Below are 19,549 nucleotides of genomic sequence, written 5' to 3' on the forward strand. Positions count from 1 at the left end.
GATTTTTAAACAATACTTTTATTGTTTTTTTTTAATAATTTGACAACATAAAATCCTTTTTTTTATCTCAGGAGACTTTTGAAAGACTTTGATGAAAAAAGCCTTAAATTCTGCTATAAAGGGTTTGTCGAAGCCCCCAAAGGAAGTTTATTTCTGAAAACTTTCAGATTAAAATCGTGTTGTCAGGTTCTCTTCAGTGGACCGTCTGCCGTCATGTTTCTGCTTGTTCTTCTTCTCCAGTACGTTCCCGAGAACCTGCTGCCAGTTTACAAGAACAAGGTAGTGCCTTTGGCAGACATCCTCACCCCCAACCAGTTTGAAGCCGAGTGAGTCAATTTGAAAACATTCAAATGGAAAAATAAAAGAACCTGAATGAGTCTAGAAGTTACAGTCAGAGACGAGGATTTGTTCAGTTTTTATGTTTGGAAGATGAACGACTGAAGAATCGGATTCAGAGTTTTAAAGGAATTATCTGATTAAAATGTGTTGTTGAATAAATGTATTAATGTCTGAGAGGAAGTAAAATGAGTTTAACATCTTGTCTGTGAGTCTGAGAAGCTCCAGGAAGCTCCAGCTTTGAGGTTTCAGCCTCTTCTCCTTCAGCTCCGTGTGAGGAAACCTCTAAACTGTTAAACGATCTCCACATGAACGAAGCAGAGTTCCTGCTGCACGTTTTGGGGTCTAAATGGAGACCACGTTGTTCCTCTGAGCTTCTGTGCCGTAACCTTCCTCCGTCTCTTCCAGGCTGTTAACCGGAAGAACGATAAGGACGGCCGCTGATGCGGTCCAGGTACCACAAACGCCTCACGCTGCTGCGGCTCCATCGCCGCCGCCGAACATTGAAGCATGTCTGTCCTCCAGGTGATGGACCTGCTGCATGACATGGGTCCAGAGACGGTGGTCCTCACCAGCACCGACCTGCTGTCCAAGCATGGAGACCAGTTCCTGGTGGCTCTGGGGAGCCAGAAAATCAGTAAGATCTCATCTAAAGATGGTTCACGTTTCTGTGATGTGACCAAAAAGACTCAGACTCTCCTTAACGTCCCACCGTGCAGAGAAGGCGGACGGGACGCGCGTCAGCCAGAAGATCTGGATGGACATCCCGAAGGTGGACGCGGTGTTTGTGGGGACAGGAGACCTGTTCGCTGCCATGCTGCTGGCGTGGACCCACCACCACCCCGCGGACCTGAAGGTCAGCCCCGCTCTGCCGTGAGGATCTGCGCCGCGCAGACGCGCCGTCTCACTGTCGACATTGATGTTTCACAGACGGCCTGTGAGAAGACGGCGTCCGTCATGCACCACGTCATTCAGAGGACCATCGCCTACGCCAACGGTACGTCCTCGTCTTCTACCAGCAGAACGAGTTGGAGGCTCACCTGAACTTTGGCGGGTTCTCGGATAAACGAGTACTGGACACCTATCACAGCCCTAGAAACAGCACGATGGTAGAAAACATTACACCCATTCTCTTCTAAGAAAATGTGAGTAAAATGACCTTGATGAAGATGTTGAGGACGGAGAGGAAGACGCCAAGACCGCAGGATGGATCCACTTCAGGTGCTGCTGTGAAACGAAAGTCTGACTCTGTCTTCTTCTGTGGTTGAAGTCGTCTTGATCCAAATGTCTTTGTGGCCGATAGTTATAATAATCATGACTAAAACTCATTAGCATAGACAATTTTTTTATAGTTGACAATTTTTTTTAAATAATTTATTTGTTTTTGTAGTAAATTAGACCATAATTTATATGTTTTTGTAGTCAAAAAGGGTTTTTCATGATCAGTTAACAATTTTCGTTTACATTTTTTTGTCATTTTTTTTGCAGTCAAACAGTCAATGATTTATCATAATCGATTAACTTTCTTTTTGTTTTGCTGATTGGCCGGCGATTTTTGTAGTAAATTAGTCGATGATTAATCATGGCCGATTAGTCGACCTTTTTTTTAGCTGATTGGCAGGTAATCTTTAATCGATTAGTCAGCGGTTTATAATCTTTGATTAGTCAATGATATTTTGAGATCGATGTTTTTTGTAGTCGATTAGTCGACAACTTTTCATTAAAGATCACTTGGAGGTATCGACTAATCGGTGACGGCCTCATGCTGTTGAGGGGCGGCTGTGGTGCAGCGGTAGGGCGGTCGGAACATTGTGGGTTCGATTCCCGCTCATGTGTTGAAGTGTCCTTGGGCAAGACACTGAACCCCGAATTGCCTCTGGTGGGAGGTTGGCGCCAGTGTTCGACAGCGGAGCCACCACCAGTGTGTGAATGTGTGAATGGGTGAATGGGTCTGTGACTGTGAAGCGCTTTGGGCCCTCGAAGGAGGGTAGAAAGCGCTATACAAGTATACGCCATTGTAACAGAACCCTGGTTCTGTTCAGTGAGAACTCAGACTCAGATGCAGGAGATGATCTCCTTCATTCTGCTCTCCGCCTCAGAGATGGCCGGTCCTGGAAAGAGGCCGAGTCCGGCCCAGCTGGAGCTGAGGATGGTCCAGAGCAAGGCCGACATCGAGAACCCCGCCACCGTGGTCCGGGCGGAGCTCTTGGAGACGTCTGTGCACTGAGGGCGGCCGGCGGTCCAGGCAGACTCTTCATTTCAACACGGACTCATGCCTTACAGGACGGACCAGAACCGGCTTTGGACTGGTCGTCAGCCCTGCCGGTACCACTGCCATCTGTGTCTGTGCGGTTCCCTGTGTGGACCTCATCTGCATCAGACCATCGTGGGTTTGAGGAGGGTGTAAATGTATGTTAACGTAGTGAAAGTCTTCTGCAGACCAGAGTCGTGACGTCTGCTGGGGGACGCCGGCGGAGCGCTGAAGCACATGAGTTTAACTGAGACCATTAGAGCAGAAACTTCACGATTTTAAACCGTACGAATGCATGTGACCAGTCATTCTCTTTTAATCAAAGTTTTATCCTCATTTTCGCAAATGTTTAACATTTTATGCAAATGTTTAATTTTTACAAATTGTAATTCTAATTTTTGATGTCAGAGATGGTCTTCTAATCATTTTGTCGGTTGCTCTTTCTTAACGTTCCAGATGTCTTAGATTGGCGTCCTAACCATTTCGGAATGAGGTATTTGCACAGATAATCTGAAGTAATATATTTCCTGAAGGTAGATGTTTTAATTTTTGGAGCGTTGTTTGATGTGGGAGAGGTTTCCTGCAGCGGGGAGGGCCTTAACGGGAATCCTGGACACCGTTTCTGAATGTTCATGTGCTAACAGCAGATCCTCACTCGTGGTGTTAGTCAAAGTGCCAAACCTTCAACTGCTGCTCCGTATGGAGCAGATATATGAAAAGAAATAATAAAATAATGATCTTTTAATCAATCTGTCTTAACTTGTTTTTATTTGTGAGTCCACTGAATTGTTTACCTTTTTTGTCTCAAATTTACTTTTTGTGAATCTGGAACAGTTCTTCATGTGTCCACAAGAGGGAGCTGTTCTTCAGAATCAGAAGCTGCAGCATCAATTTATGCAGAAATCCTCTTCACCCGACAGGATTTTCTTTAAAGGAAGATTTAATTTTCTTCAGATTACAGAGAGAAACCAGGTTTTCTATAGAAGAAGGAGCTGCAGCGTCTTTGTCCCGGCAGACGCTTCGTTGTGTGATCCAGGCTACAGGTGACGCAGCTCTGTGTCACTAATCCTCAGGAAGAACAGCCAGCATTAACCATGATAACCACAGGGGCCTTTGGGCCAGCTGCAGTCTGAACATGGAGGACGTTTCCTCTGTGGGGAAAGATGGAAAAATCAGGTCACATTTTGGTGTTTTCCTGCTGATTCATGGAGATTTACAAAATCATTTTTTTAACATTTCTAGAAAGCAGAATGAAGAAAATTAAACGTTTTTGGCCAGTTAGTTTTTTTAGGGAAATAAATATATGAAATTATATTTATGATAAATGTATTTCTAAATCTAAACGTATTTACTCTTAAAATATTGTATATGTATATTTGTATTTTTATGTTAAAAGTTATTTATATTTATAGGTTTTTGCTTCTTCCTGCACCTACTTTTTATGTGTATTTTATACCAGTTTTTTTGCAATATCTTGTCTAATTGCAAATAAAATCTAAAAAATCTGTAATTAGTTTACACCTAATTGTGAAAAATGTTTTTCCTTAAATTTTAAACAATTAAATTAAAAATTAAACCTTTTTAAAAACATATATTAATAGACTACAGTTATCTATTAATTAATTTTAAATCTTTATAAAACAATTTTTCGTCTTCTTACTGATTAAGTTTAATTTAAAGCGTTGATTAAAAACTACCAAAATGTCCCTCTAGAGGGCGCCAAAGCAAACCATCTGCCCCCTGTAACACCCTCCCGTCCTCCTCCCTCATGTCCTCCTCCACATCCACGAACCTGGTCGGTGTGTGATGGCGCCACGCCTGACACGCCCCCATCAGGATGACGATACAGGTGTGTCTGAGGTTCTGCTCCTGCAGGTTCTGTCATTCTTGTGTCTGCTCCTGACTGACAGCACAGACATACTCAGAAATACAACGTTCATCTTCATTTCCATCATCAGAAAAGTTCCACAAGAACTTGTAGAAAATAACAATTTTCATTGTCTTTTAATGTCTTTTAATTTGTTTCTGTTGCTTATTATTAATTTTTTAATTGTATTTGTACATTTTTTTATTTTTCCACTAAACAAACAAACAAGTTCTGTGTTATTTTCTGTTGCTTGTTGAATGTTGTTGTCCCTCCCCCATGTGTGTCAGATGGTTTGATCCATCTTCTGCTTAGATTTGTTTGTTTCCGTCAGTCGGTTCAATTGGTTTCAGTTAAATTTTAGTTTGTGGTCTGAGTTCATTCTGTTTCTGTTGACCACAGTCCATAAATGTTCTACTTTTTTGAGAAAAATTAAGCTTTCCTTTCCTGATTTTGCTGCATAGTTTAGAACAGTCCTCCTCCAGGCCTTCTGACCTCATCCTTCAGTCTGTCCATCACCATGGAAACCAGCAGGTGCTCAAGTCTCACTTTACAAAAGTCATGGAGGTGTCTTTTATAGACATGAGAGCTGAACAGTCAAGGTTCTTTTTCTTAACATTTCTACTAAACTATTTCAGAACTTTGACACATTTTGAATAATGAGGATTTCTCTCATAACTTTAGTTGATCTCATATAATCGTTTCATCCTCTGAAAATTATGACTTGAGCAGAACCTTTTGATGGATGGATGATGGATGACAGCAGAATACATCAGAGGGACAGAACATGTTAGAGGTTTTGGAGATAAAGTCAGAGAGGCCAGACTGAGATGGTTTGGACATGTTCAGAGGAGAGACAGTGAATATATTGGTAGAAGGATGCTGAGTCTAGAGCTGCAGGAAAGAGGTCTAGAGGAAGACCAAAGAGGAGGTTTATGGATGCAGTGAATGAAGACATGAAGGTGGCTGGTGTTAGAGTGGAGGATGCTGAAGACAGGCTTAGATGGAGGAAACTGATTCGCTGTGGCGACCCCTGAAGGGAAAAGCCCAAAAGAAAAGAAGATGATGGATGGATGATGGATGGATGATGGATGAGTCGATTAAAAACATTATGAAACAGATCATTAACAGTAATGTTAATGATGTAAGAAGGATCACGGCTATACATTTATTTTTAAATAAATTATGAATTTCTAATATCCAATAGAAAACTGCAGATTGAAATGAGCCTATAGCTAAAATCTATCATATATACTTTTATTTTTATGTTCATTATTCTGCAATGTTTTTTTATTTTTAAATAAAAACTAAATATAATTTACTTTGATTTTAAAATATTGATTACATTTTCACATAAACTAAAAGCAATAAATTCCTATGATAACTTTTCCCCAAACACTGTAACTACTACAATAGTTAAATGTTTTCTAGTTTTACATGTTTAATGACTTCAGGAACAAAATAACAATAAAATAATCATTAATGGTTAAAAGTTGAAGCAAATTTTTGAATCATCGTTAAGAATCAGAGTAAAAAGATGCATTATAGTGTTTCTGCTGTTTTAATGAAACAATAATTAAATAGTTTCTGTTTGTTTAAGTTTTTTCACAGATCAATACCGATCCTAACTTTGAAAAGATCGATATGTGATCGATAGTGGTTATCGATTGGACTTCGTGGTTTCCAGAGACTCTGCGGGACCGGAGCGGGACTCCCGCTGCTCTCCGCGGGAGGGGGGCCACCGGATGTGGGACCCGCCACCGTCGGACGGGCTCGCGGAAATGAGGGGCTTTAACCAGCAGGCGGTGGCGCTCGTCTGAATCCGTCCGTCTCTCTCCAGGAACCGCCTGGAGTTCGGCTGCACTTCACGGCCCCGACGTCCCGGAACGGTACCGAGCGGATCCAGGACCCGGACTGAGCCCCCCCAGGTAGGACCGGGTCCCGTTCCCTCCCGGTACCGGAGACCGGCTAACCGGCGCAGCGACGCTCTTTCTTTGCGGCTTTTGTTCTGGATTGCTGACCGCGCAAGGAAAGGTGGCGTCCTCTGTAGCGGACCGGAACCAGCGCGAACCGAGCCGGCATTTCCGGTTCTTGTCTCTGACTTTGCTACCTTAGCATGCTAGCATGCTCCGTTAGCCGCTCCGCTGGGTTTCCCGCTGAGGTTCTGCAGCCGCGTGTCGGTCCACAACCGCTAACGGTTCCGACACCAGTGAGTAACCAGCCGGACCTGCTTCTGAAGCGTGTTCGGGTCACAGACCCGATTCTGCCCTCCACAGGGACTCCTCGCGGCTAACTCCGCAGCATGTGCGGAGGGCTGAGCGGGTCAGACGGACGTGTGCCGCCCGGTCCGGTTTTTAACGGTACCGGCAGTGTTTGTGGAGCTTTTAGTCTGTTTGGACCTGCGGTACCATGACTGCACGGATACAAAGTTCTGACCCGCGTTACCTCACTGCAGGCGCGAGGTCACAGGAGTTCACATCATCTCCGGAGCCGCGTGCTCGTTTGTCAGTTTGACCGGCAGTGAGAAGCGGTGCTGTTCGGGCGCGTGGTTCTGTTCGGGTTCGGTTTCCTGAGATTAAAGTCAACATTTTGGGTTTACTGTTGAGCATGCGCACATCAGCTGTGGCCTCGTGTTTGGGGAAGCGCCTTTGAACTGAACTAACGCGGTTACTGGCACGTGCGTGCTGCTGCATTGTTGGATTTAAATAAAGTTTTTTTGAAGCAACATTTTTGTCATAGATATCTCCATTGCAGAGGTAATTTAACCATTTTAGGAGTGTAAACACACAAGATCCTAAAGTTTATTGAGATGATTAGTAAATATATGAAGCAAAACTAAACTTTAATACAATTTTCTTTATGTTTAATGATATTTTAATGCTTATTTATATGATGGAGGAGTCTACTATAACTTTAATAGTCCTCTGCATGTATGTAGTCATTCATTAATACCCTTTATCTGCTTATGAAGTGTAATTTTGCCCTTTAGGACTTTGAGACATTGATAAGCGTTTATCTAAGGTGTAGTTGATGATCTTGTCTCTTCTTCTGACCTCCTGGTCGGGGTCACGGGGGCGCCTCCAACCGTCACCGGGTGCAGGTTACACCCGTCATCACAGCACTGATTGTCTTCACAGTTCTCCTTTCCATCACAGCAGAGACCTTTTGTGTGCTCCTGTCCTGCTGTGTAATTATACCACAAACCGCAGTGGGAGAATCCAGACGTCATGATTATGATTTATGCCGCCGTGTTTCCAGCTGGCTCTCCCGGCCGTGTTAGCTGACAGGAGACTCGAGGTTACGGGTTCAACGCCGTTCCAGACGAAACCAAGTATGATGAATCAGATGGTTCCTAAGATGAACTTCTGTGTTGCCTCTGAAAATACAAAAAACAGCAGGTTATTAATAAAAAAATTATTATTATATTTGTTAAAAGTTTTGAGTTTATACATTTTTTAATTCAAGTTTACTTTTCCCCCCAAATTTTATATATATATATATATATATATATATATATATATATATACTTCCTCTAAATTTACAATATTTTCTTCAGTTTTAAAATTTTACATTTTTCTTTCAAATTTCCAATCTGTTTTTTTGTTTACTTTAAGCTCATCCTGGTCTGACCCCATCATGAGTGTTTTTAATAAACATTTCTGCAGATTAATCTATGAAACTGAATCTATTTCTCTCTGAGCTGAAATAAACTACAGTCCAAAAAGTTTAAAACTTCTGTTTTCCAAAAGCATATAGCTTTAAAAAAGCGGTGACATCCTATGATGTTACTAAAGGGACTTTAAAGCCATTTCTTCGCTCTAAACTCAGTCTAGTCCAGGTGTCTGCAACCTGCGGCTCCGGAGCCACATGCCTCCTCCATTGTGGCTCTTTGGCTTTAAGTAAAGTGCTCACAGTTTTAATAAATATAAAATTAGTTAGTTGAGTTTAGCACATTCTAATATATGCTTTTACCCTAGCATCTAGTTGTTGTCAAAATGAAAAAATGTCACGTTTGACTTTGTTTTCTTGAGTTTTTAATTCAAATTGAACTGCAGCAGCAGGAGGATCTTATTCAACACAGAGGGTATTTTATTTTGAAAGGAACTTGTATTTGCTACTGTCAAAAATAAAGATGTTAAAGTTATTTAATGAAAAATATCACTTTATTTTATTCAGTTATTGTAAATATTTGAAAGCTGCATTTCCTAAAGGAATATCTAAATGATCACATCTACAATAAAGTGTATTTTCTAGAAGATTCCGTAGGATTTGGTGGCTCTTGCTTGGTTCTGGTCTGTAAGAAACTGGACCAAATGGCCGTTAAAGGTTGCAGACTCCTGTCCTAGGAGGATGTTTCGTGAAGCAACCGTTCCAAACTTGACAGTTATGGGAGGAAACAGGCTGGTGAATTTTAATCAAACTTCTGCAGGAATTTTTCATGAATGTTCAGGAAAGTTTTTGAGCTTCACATGCTGTGCAGGACTCCTCGTTCCTTCGTCATCTCACGCTTTTCTTCAACCAGCCCAGGTTTATAATCACTGACTGTCATGGCAACAAAGTTCCTGCCAAAGTTTTGGTGTTCATTTACGATTTGGAGGCGATTCAGTTTCTGTTCGGTCGGATTCTCAAGGAGAAGGTTTCTGAAAATGAGGAGAAATCTTAAGATCAGAGTAAAAAAACAGTAACTAGAGTGGAGGAAGTCATCCGTGATTCAGCTCTAAGAGTTTTTAAAATGTTGAAATGTAGATTTTTAAAGACTTTAGTCCACCAGCGGTGAAGCCTCAGACTCTGCAGTATGTAGTTCTGTATTATCAGCTCTCGCTGAACATTTATCACATTACTCCTGCTGGATTTTAATAACATTTCATCAGACTTGAGGATAAGAACAGATGATGTTTGTTTGATGGTGATTTGGATCAAATTGATCATCATGAGCTGGAACTGCATCGTTTTCATCCAAGGTCACTGGAGAAGAAGCTGCTTTTCCACTTCAGGTGGACCCGGCCCACGCCGGCGTTTGTTAAAGTTAATGAAGTGTGACATATCCAGGGTGCACATAGCCTGCTAATCAGCGCTAATCTAATCTGCTGGATTAGAGGATGGGAATCCAAGCAAACCCTGCTTTGCTGCACATGTGCAGCGTCTTCCCTCCAGAAGTGAGACGTCTCCTCCGGTCGTCCTCCCAGCGTTCCGCTCCTTCCCGCCTGCACGATGGACGTCTGCTCTTCCTCTTCTTAACGGGCCGGTGTTAGCTCAGAAGGAGTCCGGCGGGTTCCTGGCTCCATTTTGCTGCCATCATCATAATCTCCCGCCTTGCTTCTGTGGGATTATCGCGGTGATGAAGCAGGCCGCCGTGTGACTGCGCCGCGCTCGTCTCAAGCCTCTTCCTGTTTCTGTTTTCTGGCTGTGAGTCGCAGAGATAAGAGGAGCGAAAATGCTGAACCAGAGCGCCGTCATGATCTTCACCGGCATCTGTGGGGCCATGGTGCTGATGGCCATGGCCTACTATGTGTACTGGTGAGTGGAGTCGGGCCGCAGGAACGGTGCAGCTTCTCGACAGTGGAGAGGTCCCGGCTTGTTTTGGAGGTTTTGGTCGGGTTCTGCGGAAGCTGCGGTTCTAGCTGGGAGGCAGCTGTCCGGCCTTAAGCAGCTTTAACCCGGTCAGCGTCGCTAATCTTTTCAGCACAGGTGGAGCCTCCACGTCGGTGCTGAAGCCTCGTGGAAACGCCTGTGGAGGAGTGGAGCTAATGCTGATCCAGACCGGGTTTCAGAACGTCCGTCTCATGCAGAAATATTCTCATTTGAATCTGAAATACCTTATGAATGTTTTTTTCTCCCTGTAGATGGTGCACTAAAAATGACCTTTGTATGAACTATTTTGGATTCATGTGGTGTAGAAAATGTATTGTTTTTCTGAGGCTCATGTCAAAAACTCATATTTCCGACCATTCAAACACCACATGAACGCAGCACTTCTCTACGTCAGGTAGATTAATGCATCCGCTTCAGGTCCGGCCCTTCTGTTAAACTTTACAACCAAAAGTTTTCCCGCTCTGGGGTTAGAAGACGTTTCATGGCTGTTTTTTCTGAGTATTATCTGAATTCCTTAATATATCATGAAATCAGGAACGCTTTAAGGTCAGAGGTCGGCAACCTTTAAGAGTAAAAGAGCAGTTAGGGTTCGTTTTCTACTGATCTAAACCTACAAGGAGCCGCATAGTTTTACTTTAGCCTTTAAGAAATTTGGATTTGTATTCACGACCTTCTGTTTTTTAATAACAAAAATGAATTATGTCTATTTTTTGGCTAAAACGAAAGAAAAATATAAAAAGAACCCAGCACCTCTCAAAATGTGATTTCTTTTTTTGTTATTTTTCCTCTCTGTCCTCAGCAGTCTCACACTGCTGGGTTTTGTTATTTTAGTTTGGGGTTGGTAGTCTTAGTTTGTGGGCTTTGTTTGTTTGTTTTCTGGAGGTAGTTTTGGTTCGGAGCTGCTGACTCTGACCGTCGACATGTCTGGATCTGCAGTCTCCATGACTTATTTTCTGTTTGGCCGAGGATCCACCATGGAGAGATCAAAGATCCACATGAGGATCTGGAGCTGCAGGTTGCAGACCGCTGGTTTAGGTTCTTTTATAATAAAAATATAAAATTGAAAAGCTTTGCATCAGGGAGTTCTGCAGCAGAGGATTGAAGATTCGGTGGTTCTTGACCTGCAGAAACTCGTAGAACTTGTTTCAGCGAATGCATCGCTCCTGCAGGAGCGCCGGAGGAGTCTTGGTCTTCAGCCCTTCTCCGTCCCTCTCGGGACATTTATCCAGAGGGGATTTTTGGAGAGACTGGATGACTTCAGCTGACAGAGGAACAGGATCTTAAGGTGTAGATTTCAGACGTGTTCTCTGACGTTTCCTCTAAAGGCAAACGTTCAGATAGTTGTTGTTCAGACTTGCAGAGTGTCGTTGGGGGAATGAGGACAAAGTTCATGTTATATTTGGAAATGTCTTTGTCTGACTTCATGTTTGTGGGTCAGCGGAGGTGAAACCAGTCAGGAGGAAGCTTCAAACCACAGCTGGACCCGCTCAGACGCGTCAGGGGTCTGAAAACACATGAAAAATCACTAAATACTCTGGAAATGAGGATTTGGTGAAAGTCGATGGAGTTGAGTAGCTTCATACCTGAAGCTTGGATTATATTTCTGATCAGAAGATCTGATTAACAGTTTGAAACAAACATCCTAAAATGTGTTAATAGTTCTGCCGAAGCAGAACGTGACGCTGAAACACTGAGGGATGTTTCAGCCTGAAACGGTGGAGCGCTCTGTGTTTGCAGTGAGTCAGAGGCTTGTTTAGCTTGGATTACACTTGTTGCTTACACACACTAATCTGTTTGGATTAAATCAGAGGCTCTTGGTGAAGAAGTTTTATTTTAGATGTGAGAAAAGTGTTGAGAAGTTTTGAGGAAATGCTCTTTACAAAAGAATGAACGAAGCTTTATTTAAACAGCACTCTACAACTCTTTTAGAGGTACCGAAGTGCTTCACAATAACAGAAAAAGAAAATATATTTATTTTTTAATTAGGCAAATTAAGATCAAAATGAAAAATGACATAAAATTAAAAAAGCAGTCAGTAATAAAATAAAAGATACAGAATGTAATAAACAGTCAAACAATGTCTTCACTGAACACTCTTGCAAAGTTGACTGAAATATTTTATGCACTGAAGATCGTGGATCCAGTTACTTCTTCTGCTGCTCGGTATTTTGTTGTTTTTAAAGTTTTAGCTTTTTGTTGTATCCTTCAAATGGATCGTCAGGATGAAGTATTTTTTCTGGATTCTCATCTGTGAAACAGATGTTTTTTTGAGTCACTCGTGTCTAAATATTTCGTCTTTCATGCTGTCTTATTATTAAAGCTAGAAGAGTCCCGGGAGACGAGGCAGATGGAGATGCTTCCAAAGAGCCTTTGGTTTCCACAGCTTACACCAGCGTAAAACTGGCTTGACCTACACGTTAATGGGCTTTGGTGCAGATGTGGGGACAGAGCGTTACGCCCAACCAATGAAGCGGAAGTTTGAGATCCTGGGCCTTCATCAGACCACGTTTAGTCTAAAAGTGCTCCAGAGAACGTGTGCACGACCTGCTTTGAGTTGGTGGTGAAGCTTCTCGCTCGTCCAGTTGAGCAACTGGCCTTAAAATCTTCATTCCTCCAAAGGTTTCGCCGCTCGGATGAGCAGTTTGAAGCTTTAAAAAGCTCCATTGTTGTGCTGTTATGGTATCTAGAACTTCCTGTGTCTTCACCAGTAACCCAGATTAGCACTGCTGCGCATGTGTGTCAAAGACAACGGCGGGCGCGGCATTGGAACGCGCTCACTGCAGTCCTGAGATAAGAACAAGAAAAAATAAACAAAACCAGAAATGTTGCATTACCTGTGATGATACTGGTGTGAATGTTTTTGGTGAAAGTAGTCGCTGAAGATGCTGAAGCTTTGTGCTGAAAACGGTGATGTAATTAATTTTAATGTCTGAAGCGATTTGATGAAAATACAAAAGCTGTTTGCAAAATTTTAAATTTGCTAAAAAATGGGAAATTTTGTTAAGAAGTTTGAAAGAACGCAGAAGTTTACTTACATTTCTGAACAACAGGTTGTAAAATTGCTTAAAAATCTCTAATGCATGTCAGTTTTGCTAAAATATTCAATGAGTTTCTAAAATATTGGCTTAACTCCAAATTAGCCCCAAAAAACCTTAGTAGATTCTAAATTAGTCAGAAATGTTAGCCTGTTGGCATCATTGCGATATTGATCCCTAATAATAAGATTTCCATGAAGCTCTAACCGGCACCTTAAACCTGAAACCAGCAGGTGTTCGCTCCTCGATCTTCATCCTGACAGACGTAGCTGAACCGAATCACCGTGAGGTTCGAGTCGGTGGTTCCTGCGTCTGAACCTCCCTTCCTCTGGTTCTGAGCTCCGTCTCTCTCCTCACAGGTCGGTGATATTGGCTGACGGACCGTGTAAACGGGGCCTGTAAAGGAGTCCGCCGTGGTAAGGATGCGCTGGGTTCTGCAGAGTGGACCTCTGTTCTGGTGCTGTGGTGTAACGGGCCTTCCCTCCTCAGGTCGTGTAGAGAGGAGCCCTCCCGCCCTCCAGGCTCCTCAGCCATGGCTCTGCTGGCCAGCCTGAAGAGCCTGTTCATCCTGCAGCTGCTGATGGGCTTCGTGTTCGTGGTGAGCGGCCTCATCATCAACTTCATCCAGCTGTGCACCTGCGTCCTCTGGCCAATCAACCGCCAGCTGTACCGCAGGATCAACTGCCGCCTGTCCTACTCCCTCTGGAGCCGTGAGTATGGCCGTTCCCGCCGCGCGTCCGGCGCTCCGCCCCGCCCCGCCGCGCTGACGTTCCCTGCGTGTGTGCAGAGCTGGTGATGCTGCTGGAGTGGTGGTCGGGCACAGACTGCACCCTCTACACCGACCAGGCCACGGTGGACATGTTCGGCAAGGAGCACGTCATCATCATCCTCAACCACAACTTTGAAATCGACTTCCTGTGCGGCTGGACCATGTGCGAGCGATACGGCGTGCTGGGAGTGAGTGACGCCCCGCACCGTCTCCGCCGCTCGGAGCTCGGCGGTTAACCGGCTCCTGTCCCCGCAGAGCTCCAAGGTGCTGGCCAAGCACGAGCTGCTGAAGGTGCCGCTGATCGGCTGGACCTGGTACTTCCTGGAAATCGTCTTCTGCAAGAGGAGGTGGGAGGAGGACCGAGACACCGTCTTCAGTGGGCTGGGCCGACTGCGGGACTATCCCGAGTTTATGTGGGTGAGTTCCTGACGTCGGAGTCTGAGACATTTACAGAACCGCAAAGGAAAGAAAACTTTTGACCTTTGTGATCTTAAAGGTGTTTTAAAATGTGACGTCAGCGATTATATTCAGCTGATTTCAACATGTTGTTTCATTCATGGCTTTTTATTAATATTTTATGTTTTTTAGAAGAGCTGGGGATTATGATTTTTTTTAATATCTCAACAAAGTTTGTTCCATGTTGTGCGATAACGATATATATCATGACATAAACCAAATAACTATATTTGTCAAATTTGAAGACTGAAAAAAGATAAATGTATAAAATCATCAGGTTCATTAGATTTAAATATTCATTTCCTGTCATACTTTCAACAAAACAGATCATGCAACATGTTTTTGAAATAACTGAAAAGGTGTATGTGTGTGTGTAGAAATATATGAACTCGACTGAAAACGATTGCAAAAGTTTCAGAAGAGAACATGAATAAAATAAACCACTAAACTGTTCAGTTCCATTTAAAACCAAACATTAACTCTACAAATACATTTGAATGTTTTCACTCTATTAAGAACAAACATTAAATTATTACAGTATTTTACACAGAAATATTTTAGGCGTTTTACTTTTTGAACATTTTCCTAAATTAAAAAATACTGTAAACTCAAATCCAAAGAGAGAAAAGTTGCTGTTTTTGTGTAACATCTGCTGCAAAGAGGAGAAAATGCTCGCCATAGGCGAGTTTCAACTTCTGACCCTTCAAAATAAAAGTCTGTCATGATATCTATCGTTTTATCGCCCAGTTTTTAGTCTAGAACAAGTTCAAAGTTTAGCTGGAAAATGAAAACATGAGCACAAACGGATCACACAGCAGCTGCGTCTCCTTCACTCGGGGTCGTTTGTTCAGAGAAATTGTGAAAACTTCTTGTTTTGTTTACTCTTTCACACATTTTTATGAAATACTGGTGAGTTCTTTCCAAACAGCCTTTGTCCCAGTTTCTCTCATCGTGTTGTTTTAGAGAACCAGCTGTGCTCGACGCCAGTCGTTGATGCAACTTTGCACTAAAATACAGGTTAAAATCCCTGTAACCGTACTGCTGTTCTCACTCAGTGTTGCATCAAACCAGATGACGTTACAGACATCTTTGACACTTCCTTTAGGGATTTAATTCTTAAAAACTTACACCAACAAACCATCAGATTGAGGAACTTTGAGTTTTTATTTTTAGGTTTAGAAAACCTGAACCTGCTTCAGCTTTTAGGAGAAAAAAACATGTATTTAGTTTGGCTCATGTATGAAGTTTGGTTTTGGTTAAACAAAGACGTTTTTTCTTCTCATTTCATGTCAAATTCTTCATCAATCAATCATGTATTTTGTTTAATTCACAAGTAATCTGGTAGATGAAGGTGATCTATGGAAGCTTTTTTCAGCCATAATTCAAAGTATTCAATTCAATATTATTCAACAATTCAAGTTTAGATTCTGAAAATGCATTTTTCAGTTAAAATTTAATACACAATTCAGACCTTTAATATTTTGAATATTGAATTGTAAAATGAGTTTTCATTTGAATTATGACATCAAAACCCCACGACAATTTAAAATGTGATTGATTTTGTTTTCAATGTTTTATTTCTGAAATTGTCATATTGAATTGTAGATTTTAATATTGAATTCTAACTTGCAATAAGTATTTTCATATTAAAAAAAGCTTCCATGGTAATCGGAGGTGAAAGTGTCCTTCATCCGTCTGGAGCTCTGAGGTTGGATCAGGATCTCTGGATGTTTCTCGACTGAGTTCAGAGAATGATGCTTCTCCTGCGTCTCCAGTTCCTGCTGTACTGTGAAGGCACCCGCTTCACCGAGAAGAAGCATCAGATCAGCATGCAGGTTGCAGAGAGCAAAGGCCTCCCCAAACTCAAATACCACCTGCTGCCCCGGACCAAAGGCTTCACCACCACGCTGCGCTGCCTCAAAGGCACAGGTGAGGCTCCGCCCATGGACGTTCTCCAATCAAAGCCGTCGGCTTGGTGCTCAGGTGGTGCTGTCGTGTTTGCAGTGAAGGCCGTTTATGACGTGACTCTGAACTTCAAGGACAAACAGACGCCCACCCTGCTGGGCATCGTCAACGGCAAGAAGTACAAAGCTGACTTGAGTGTGAGGTGAGGAGTTGTCTCCCTGAACTCTGAAGAACTGCAGTTCTGACCATCAGAAGGACAAAGATTCCTTTGATAATTAGTGAAAATCTGGACCACAATGATGTTTTCTGCTGCTTTCTGCAGAACTTGAAGGTTCTTTGCTTCTAGTTTTTGACTTGAAGGCTGTGTCCTCTCTGACCAGGCGGTTCACCGTGGAGGAGATACCAGAAGATGAGGAGGAGTGTGCCAACTGGCTGCACAAGCTCTACCAGGAGAAGGTAAGCCGACACAGCAGAAATCTGGACCTGGTGTCCCGGAGACTCCTGTAAATCTGTTCCTCAAACTCTAAATCACACGTGTCTCAAGGCCCGGGGGCCGGATCCGGCCCTCGGGGTAATTCTATCCGGCCCTCCAGATCATTTTATTTTATTGTTATTAATGACCCGATGTTATCTTGTGTTTCTAACTAGTATCATTTTGACAAAATATATATTTTAATGAGAGTAAAATATTAAAGTTATTTAAGGTTTAAGTTGATTTATTCTGGAATAATATTCCTGTCTTTTTATTATTCATGATTATGTTAAAAAGTTACAGTTTTACAGTTTTAAAACGTGTCATTCTGCAGCTTTTTGGACTGTTTTGGCATTTACTAAGATTTTTTAGGCTGTTTTGGAGTTAGCTAATATTTCAGCTACATGATAGCTGTTTGGCTAATTTAGGATTTTCTTTTGTTTGTTTTTTTGGCTAATTTGTCATTTAGCTAATATTTTAGCTGGCTATTATCTTCAGTGTTTTCAGTTATTAACTTCAGCATCTTCAGCAGCCAAATTCATTTTACAGCATTCACACTAGCATTATCACTGGTAATGCTATTTACCTAGTTTAGAATTATATTAAAACATTACATTTTAAAAGTTTCAAAAATGTAATTTTAGAGCAGTAAATGTTCATCCTCTTTGACCTGCGACATAAGGTGTGTTTTAGATTGGTGCACCTTGTGTGATTGAGTTTGACACTCCTGGTCTAGATCCTCTCCTGAAGAGGAAGCAAAACATATTTTGAATGTAGCAAACGCAAAGAGAGTAGAAAGTTAACTTAATTTAACACGACAGAAAGAAAGATGCTCGATAGATTAAAGTCCTGGTCTGCATCCCTGTGACTCAAAGCATGACTCGGCATCGTGAAGCTGCTCTTTATCAGTTTGTTTTAACTGGCTGCTGCTGACAGAAACTACTAGAATCCTGAAGTAATACACGCATTAATAGACTCACTGCTCAATTAGGAGGTTGGGGGTTTGAGTCCAGGTCCAGTTTAGCTTCGTCAGGAACTGATCTACCAGTCAGTAGTGATGCTCAGGTGACAGGAATTAGTCACTTCACCAACAAAAGAGCTAAACGTGTCCAGAACCAAGAAAATTCCTCCAGTTTTTCAGAGAAATTCTGGATCCTAAAGTACTGCAGTGTAATTACAGTAAATTGGAGATACTCGTTTATCTCAGGGGTTACGCGCTAAAATAACCCACGATAAGTGAAATCTGCAAAGGCTGTAAAACTCCTCATGGCACATTTATCCACTTTTCTCAGAACATTTTTAAACGTTTCTCTTTTTAAACTCTTAAAGTTCAAACCTTCATTAAAAAAAAGGTCCAGGATTATGAAATAAGAACAAAGATCTGCTCAGATCAAAGATTTATGTGAGCAGAACACATTCAGACAGAGGAGATCAACAGCCAATCAGGATGCAGAACACAATGTATTGTTAAAAAAACATAATAAATTGTAGGGCTGGCTTGATAGATTAACAGATCAATAATCGATCCATAAAAATAGAGATTGATCTAACGCATGGTGTTGAAGTTTGCTAGCTTGATGCTAATGCATAATGGGATTTCCCATTGGACGGCTAATGCTAACAATCGGTTGACATCTTTATAAACTCACAGGCATGACATTTCCAAACTCTTTTAAGTAACCATTTGTGGTCTAAAATAGCTTTTTGTTCATTCATACTTCTTCTTCTGGAATAAGGTGTGATGCTAGAGCACGATCACCACCTAGTGGTCAAACTGAAACGTCCTCCAGGAGAAGCAGAACAGTTGTTGAGAATCCATGTAACTCTGAATCTCATGATTCCACCAAAACATTTTACTGTATGTGAACTGGATCAGATTAATATGAATATATTCAAAATGTATATAGATAATTAATGTATCTATTTACTAAATGTGCAAACTCAAAATTGGATTCAGTGGATCGAAAGAATCGGGAAAAAAATAGGAAATTATTGGCGATAAGCCCAACAAAATTCTACTAGAAAAAAAATCTTCCAAACAGCTGAAGCGTAAATAGTGAGGAAACACTGAACGAAAACAAACTCTATCAGTTGCTAATTTAGTGCACTAATAGTCCTTTTTCCTTTTAATTCACGTCTTTGGTCCTTTTAGTTCTTCTGGGTTTCTACAGAAGTATAGCGGAGTATCATCAGCGTAGAGGAGTTTTCAGGCTGTACAAAACCAGGTGTCTGAGCACAGAGCCCTGTGGGACGCCAGAACTGACTGCTGAGAAGGAGACTCCTCGCTGAGCAAACCTTCTGGTTCTGCCATAAACTACTTCAGGCAGGATTTTCAGAATAAAAGGGGATTGTCACAATAAAAGGAGATGTCCATTTGTGGCTGAAGTATTTGTTATTAGTTGTTCATCCCGAGCAGAAGTTCCTTCACAACGTTTCTCCTCCTTCAGGACGCCTTACAGGAAATCTACAACAAGGAAGGCAAGTTCCCCGGACCCACGGTGATCCCGCCCCGCCGCCCGTGGACGCTCCTCAACTTCCTGTTCTGGGCCACGCTTCTGCTTTCGCCGCTCATAAACTTTGCTTGTGGAGTGGTGGTCAGCGGCTCCCCGCTCCTCATCATCGGCTTCACCATCTTCCTCATCATAGGTGGGTCGTAGCGTTCAGAGGCAGATCATCGGCCCGCGCAGCGCGCCCGTCCTAACTCGCCTCCTTTTTGCAGCCTCCGTCGCCATCCGCCGTCTCATCGGGGTCACCGAGGTGAAGAAGACCGGCTCCAGCTACGGCGACCAGCAGGCCAAGAAACAAAACTAAACTGTGTGACCCCCCCGCCCCTCCCCTCTGCTAATGTATGGCTGTGTCAGTACAGCTG

The 19,549-nt window shown here is 42.4% G+C and overlaps 2 protein-coding genes and 1 long non-coding RNA gene across 5 annotated transcripts in view; 2 read left to right on the plus strand and 1 right to left on the minus strand.

The window, feature by feature from the left end:
- LOC112154750 (pyridoxal kinase) overlaps nucleotides 1–3,336 on the plus strand; it is a 9,468-nt gene extending 6,132 nt beyond the window's left edge. Inside the window, exons 6-11 of the mRNA XM_024285894.2 lie at nucleotides 241–326; nucleotides 745–790; nucleotides 862–973; nucleotides 1,056–1,192; nucleotides 1,267–1,333; nucleotides 2,436–3,336. Of these exons, the coding sequence (XP_024141662.1) occupies nucleotides 241–326; nucleotides 745–790; nucleotides 862–973; nucleotides 1,056–1,192; nucleotides 1,267–1,333; nucleotides 2,436–2,563 (576 nt within the window). The 3' untranslated portion in view covers nucleotides 2,564–3,336. The remainder of the gene's footprint in view (nucleotides 1–240; nucleotides 327–744; nucleotides 791–861; nucleotides 974–1,055; nucleotides 1,193–1,266; nucleotides 1,334–2,435) is intronic.
- Nucleotides 3,337–3,342: 6 nt separating this feature from the next.
- Nucleotides 3,343–7,115, minus strand: LOC112154748. The gene is made up of 3 exons (XR_002920697.2): nucleotides 6,897–7,115; nucleotides 4,380–4,490; nucleotides 3,343–3,738 (listed from the first exon to the last, which is right to left on the minus strand). It is a non-coding gene; the product is annotated as an uncharacterized LOC112154748 (long non-coding RNA).
- The window catches only part of agpat3 (1-acylglycerol-3-phosphate O-acyltransferase 3), a gene marked incomplete in the record, with an annotated part of 14,686 nt that continues 1,172 nt past the window's right edge, over nucleotides 6,036–19,549 (plus strand). Inside the window, 10 exon segments of one of the 3 annotated variants that reach the window (XM_024285889.1) lie at nucleotides 6,036–6,379; nucleotides 13,438–13,494; nucleotides 13,568–13,788; nucleotides 13,866–14,035; nucleotides 14,103–14,264; nucleotides 16,079–16,232; nucleotides 16,308–16,410; nucleotides 16,589–16,664; nucleotides 19,128–19,326; nucleotides 19,400–19,549. In XM_024285889.1, the coding sequence (XP_024141657.1) occupies nucleotides 13,611–13,788; nucleotides 13,866–14,035; nucleotides 14,103–14,264; nucleotides 16,079–16,232; nucleotides 16,308–16,410; nucleotides 16,589–16,664; nucleotides 19,128–19,326; nucleotides 19,400–19,491 (1,134 nt within the window). 3 annotated transcript variants of the gene reach the window in all.

Source organism: Oryzias melastigma, linkage group LG21 (genome assembly GCF_002922805.2).
Source record: "Oryzias melastigma strain HK-1 linkage group LG21, ASM292280v2, whole genome shotgun sequence".
NCBI lineage: Eukaryota > Metazoa > Chordata > Actinopteri > Beloniformes > Adrianichthyidae > Oryzias > Oryzias melastigma.